Genomic DNA, 5,757 nt, shown 5'->3' with positions numbered 1-5,757 from the left:
GTGTGTGGGGGCCGATCTGTGTGTGGGGGGCGGTGTGGAGGGGTGGCCGCTGCGTGTGCGGTACTGTGGGGGGGAGGGCGGCGGGGCAGCTGGGCGCCCCTTCGCATCGTAACCTCGCCTGTGTGCTTCCCTCTCGCCCGCCCTGTTCCTTCTCCTGTCCCCCACCCGCTCTCCCGCAGCTCCGTGCCCGGGACCCTGCCAGCAGAGGAGACAGGTATATGCTGGTCACTTTCGAAGAGCCGCCCTATGCTATCAAGGTAACTGCCCTCGCCCTCCCCCTTCCCTTCCCTGTTCCTTCCTCGCTCGCCCTCCCCGCCCCCCCCATTCACCCTTCATTATGCTCCCCTCCCCCACCCGCTGTGCTCCAGGCGCTGAGGTCTTTTCCCCTGCGGGCTCCCACCCCCTCCCCCGCTCCGGAGCGTCCCGGTGCGGCGCGGAGTCGTTGGGCCACCGCCGTCCCCTCCCTGGCCGGGCGGCGGCGGTGGCGGCGGCGGCGGCGGCGCTGCGATCAACATGGCCGACATTTCCCCTCCGCGGCGTGAGCGGCAGCAATGAACTGTGGGGGATATTTATTCAAGTTAGCCCCAGTGACAGCCGGGCCCGGCCGCGCCGAGCCCGGGTTTGCATTAAAGGGGACTCGGCCCGGGTCTCGGCCGTGCTCGCCCTGGCTGGCGAGCGAGCCGGGTGGGGGGCTGCGGGCTTCTTCCTCACAGGGCCGCGGGTCAGTGGGACTGCTGCAGGTTAACTTCAGAAGTCCTGCTCACTTCTGCTTTCTGCTAGTACCTTTGCGTGCCCAAATCTTGGGTAGTCGGTTAGGGAGTACGTTTCCCGGGGAAGTTACAAAGTATGAAGGCAGTTAGCCACCGAAAGCTGGAGAGCAAGCAGGTTTATTCTTGGCCACCTTTGAAGAGAGTTTCCTTGCCGGTGATACGGTATTAACACATTAACCGAACCATACTGTAAAGTGAAGAGAAGCAGCTCCTCGTTGAACGGCAGCTTGTAACGGCTGGCCGTGTGTACATGGCTTTAAAGGATGAAAAAAAATTTCTTACGTTTTCTTTTCAGGCCGGATGGAAGGAAAACCATGCAACGTTTATGAATGAACTGAAAAACCTTCAGGCTGAAGGACTTACGACTCTTGGCCAATCCCTAAGGACAGCTTTTGATTTATTAAATTTAAATAGATTAGTAACTGGCATAGACAACTATGGGCAGGTAGGTTGAATATTAAGGTGGAAAAACAGTTGATTTTTTTCTTTTTGTGGAGAAACACCGTCAAGTTCAAAACCTATAAAACATGAAATACAAGTATGAAGCATTTCAGATTAAAGTACAATATGCACATAATACAAAAGTGAAACTGACCACATTGTATTGGTTTTAAAGCCCTCATTTTTTCCCCCTTAAAGTGTATTTTGTATTCAGAATTAGTGTCTGAATTTTGTGTTGTAGGATTGACATGAATTTGGTTTTAATCCCTTGAAGTTCCCTCAGGTTATAAAAGGGGAAAGGCTGCCTCACCACACTCAGTTTCTGTGATAGCCTACCCACAGGCAGTTGTGCAACTCCTGCAGGGACTTCTGGACACTAGTTGATTAGTGGTCTTCATTTTTACGTTACTAAGAACATCAGGAAGTTTTCTTTTTATTGGGGTTTAACTTAACCATATTTTATAGTTATTCTGACGGGTAAGATATTCATTGGGGTGCAATAACTGAGTACATCAACATTTCTCAGCTGTTGAAGCATCTACAGTAAGCATCTATCAGGAAGAATTCTGAATTCACTCTGAATTAAATCAGGGGTTCAGAGCTGTTATTACTGGAACTTTAGACTCCTCTTTTGGAAAAGAGGCTGTTTCAATTTTCTTTATCTCCACCCCCCCTCCCCCCATCCCCCATGATGGTTCACTATGAAATAAGGCAAGGTAGTCCATTGTAGTTTTTGAGATTGTTGCCCAGGAAAATAAGATACTGGTGAATGTATAATGTTACACATAACAAAGGAATATTAGTCCCAAGTTCAATTTTTAGGTTGTAGTGCAGAAACATTATTGCCACAGATGATACATTTAGGAGTACATTTTGTTCTTTTCCCAAGGTCTGTGAGCCACAATTTTCATGAGTTTGACAAATTTCAGGAAAATTTTCTGTGACTGCAGCATTTGGTTGATCTATATAGGAAGAAACAATTGTTTCCTTGTTTTAGAAATGTTTGCTTTCCTTAGTGGCACCTATTTGGCACCTAAACATTTTTGGAAAGGGTTGAATATAGTCATATAGCATTTAAGTATACATGAGTCAGAGTCATTTTATTGTACTGAATTGTACCTCCATTGTTTAATTCAGTAAATACATATTATCACATAACTCTTTAAGTTTTTCTTCTCCTTTTTTTAGTTTGCAATATTTGTAATTTAGGTAGGTTTGCCATGAACTTTTCAGCTTGTTTCTGTTAAATAAGTTTCTTTCCTTTTTATATTCCTTTGTTATATGTAGTGGTATACAGCCCTATTGGTGAAGGTTTTGATTTAAGCTTCTTTGAGTTCAAAGACAAATTTGAAACTTGCCATTATTTGGTTACTTTTATTTGGTTGTCCGGGTGTCAACATATAGAAGAACCATTTCCTGTTTCTCTGCATCATATTTCATAAGGCATTTATACACATTTACCGCCTGCCACCTAGTATAAATATTTCTTATTAGTGCTTCTTTAGAGAAGCTGATTGTCATGGAGAGGCTGAGGAGATTTGTAATTTAAACCTGTATTTTCCTTTTCCCAGTTGCCATCTTCCACCAGAGAATGCTTAAGTTCTTACCTGTAAAGCTTGCGAAATGTTTGAGGTTGAAGGTGGTCCTACTGATCTATTACCACTTTGACCAAGAGAAGAGCGTGGAGATAGGATGTTTTTGCATGTTTGGATTTATTAATTCAAGAAGGGGGAGGGATAATGCTTCTGTTATTTTGATGAGTAAGCAAGGATGCATGGAGTAGTATTAGTGTTTATGTCCTGAATCGGCACATAAAATGACACTAGCATTAAAATAATTGAGAAAGCCATAATTTTCAAATGAAAATGATTGACTAAAGCATTTATTTAGAAGAAAACCTCTCCCAGAGATATTTTTCGTCATGTTTCTATTTTGCTGATTTAAATATTACACACTTCTGTTAAAAAAAGGATAGATTATTAAGAATTTTGGATGTCTCAAATACTTAACACTAAATATAGTTCATGTATTTTTTTGCAAGAGTACTTTGTGTTTGCCTGTTTTCTGTGGAACACTTTTATTCTGTAATCTCAGTGTTTTTTACATAAATCCTTCCCTGCTTTCATACTCTACAAGGATCTGTAAAGCCCACAGTACTAAATTCTTATATAGAATTTTAGTACTTGGAAGGAAATGAGATAAAGTGAGCTAGAAGAGGGACAGGGCATGTTTTTAGAGAGCATCTAGAAACATCTATATACATTTCTGAATAATTTTCTTAAATACCTACATGTGGATATATATTACATACCCCCGTAACGACTCCCCCCACATGCATATACATACGTGATTTTCCATAACTCATCTCAAGGGTATTTTTAATGTCTGTATTGCTTGTGTTAGTTTAGTAAGTAAGTATATTCACAAATAAATCATCTTTGAGATGATTAGTAATTAGGATATTAACAGAATTTGTAGGGTGTAAGTAAGGTTAAAGTAGCTGAGAAAAAAAATGCATCTTGATGAATGTTTCCTTCAAGCACTTTGGATATTCTTGTAAAAACTTCCTTGCACATAGAAGTCTTTATAAATACTTAATTTTGAAAATCTGTACCATTTGCTGATACTTCTGCAATCATGGAACGATGTGTAGCTTCTTTCTAGTCAGTCTTTCCCTTGGATGTTACAGCAACACTTAATTGCTTATCATTGCAGCTAAATGTGACACATGTGTCTTTCACATGTGTTAACAGAGTTTCAAATAATGCTGATCTTTTGAGAACCACCGAAAAGGAGATACAATATGTGTTTAGTTTTTTAAAGGATTTTCAGTGCCATGTTTTACCTCATTAAAAAATAGTAGCTTCTTAGACAAGATCAAATTGAATGAATCTTAGAAGAATTTTAGTCCGTTTTATTCTTCAGCATAAATATTTGTGAACTTAGCAGATTCAGGTAGAGTTCTAATACTACTTTTTCACTTTTACCCAGGCAGTATCTATTTAGTGCTAAGGTAGTACAAAATACAGGCTTTTCTTATAAAAGAAGGTAAAGTAATGAAAACTTGATTCCCACTGGGTTTTTGTTTCCTTTAGTCTGTCAAGAAATATATTAGCAGTAGTTTTATATTATGACCTATAGACATTTTTTCAAAAGAAAGTAGATTATTATACTGGTACATGCTACTGTGCTGAATATGAACCGGAAGCAGTGGTGAATGGTGTTTTGTAAATTTTTTAAGTCCGTGAACTTTTTTCCAGTTTTTAAATTGTGGTTAAAAAAAAAAACCACATAACATCAAATTTACCATCTTAACCATTGTTTGTTTATTTAATCTCTATAACCCAAGGTGGGGCTTGAACTCACAACCCAGAAATCAGGAGTCCCATGGTCTTCCTACTGAGCCAGCCGGGTGCCTGCTGTCTTAACCATTTTTAAGTGTACAATTTGGTAGTATGAAGTATATTCACACTGTTTTGCATCCAGTCTCCAGAACTTTTTCATCTTTCATAATCATAACTGAACTTTATACCAGTTAAACATAACTTATTTTTTCCTCCCTCCAGTTCCTGGCAACCACAATCCTGATTTCTGTCTCCATCTATTTGAATACTCTAGAGATGCTTTATATAAATGGAATCATACAATGTTAGTCATTTTGTGACTGGCTTATTTCACTTAGCATAATGTCTTCACCATTCATCATTGTAGTGGCTTCTGTCAAGATTTTATAATCCTTTTTAAGACCAAATAGTATTCCATTGTATGTATATACCACATTTTGCATATCCATATCCATTCATCCATGATGGACTTTTGGGTTGTTTCCACCTCTTGGCTATTTTAAATAATGATACTATGAACAAGGTGTGCAAATGTCTAAGATCCTGCTTCCAATTCTTTTGAATATATACCCTGAAGTGGAATTGCTGGATCCTGTAATTTTATTAAATTTTTGAGAAACTCCTCTATTTTCCATAGTGGTTGCATTTGTGTTATAATTCTACTAACAGGACGTAAGAAATTTCAATTTCTCCACATCCCTGTCAACACTCCTGTTTTTCTGATTTTGGCCATCATAATGTGTGTGAGGTGATAATCTTACTGGTTTATTTGCATTTGCCTAATTCTTATCTTTTTAAAAAATTTTAATGTTTATTTCTGAGAGAGAGAGCGCGCGCAAGCATGCACGAGCGAGTGAGCAGGGGAAGGGAAAAGAGAGACACAGAATCCAAAGCAGGCTCCAGGCTCTGAGCTGTCAGCACAGAGCTCAAGGCAGGGCTTGAACTCACGAACCCTTGAGATCATGACCTGAGCTGAAGTCGGATGCTTAACAAACTGAGCCACCCAGGCGCCTCTGCTTAATCATATTGAGCATCCATTCATATGCTGGTTGGCCATTTGTATGTTGGCGTTGGAGAAATGTCTAAGTTCCTTGCTCATTTTTTAATTATTTGGTTTTTGTTGTCGAGTTGTAGGAGTTCTTTAAATATTTTGAATATTAACCCCTTACCAGATACGTGATTTGCACATTTTTCTCCCATTT

The 5,757-nt window shown here is 40.0% G+C and overlaps 1 protein-coding gene across 2 annotated transcripts in view; it reads left to right on the top strand.

Moving 5' to 3' along the window:
* INTS6 (integrator complex subunit 6) overlaps nucleotides 1-5,757 on the top strand; it is a 90,466-nt gene that overhangs the window by 815 nt on the left and 83,894 nt on the right. For both annotated transcript variants that reach the window (XM_029936818.1, XM_029936817.1), the window contains exons 2-3: nucleotides 180-257; nucleotides 1,066-1,215. In XM_029936818.1, coding sequence (XP_029792678.1) covers nucleotides 180-257; nucleotides 1,066-1,215 — 228 coding nt within the window. The remainder of the gene's footprint in view (nucleotides 1-179; nucleotides 258-1,065; nucleotides 1,216-5,757) is intronic.

This window comes from Suricata suricatta, chromosome 4 (assembly GCF_006229205.1).
Source record: "Suricata suricatta isolate VVHF042 chromosome 4, meerkat_22Aug2017_6uvM2_HiC, whole genome shotgun sequence".
Taxonomy (NCBI): Eukaryota; Metazoa; Chordata; class Mammalia; order Carnivora; family Herpestidae; genus Suricata; species Suricata suricatta.
The sequence above is the reverse complement of the archived record's forward strand: the minus strand, read 5'-3'. Positions and strand labels throughout refer to the sequence as shown.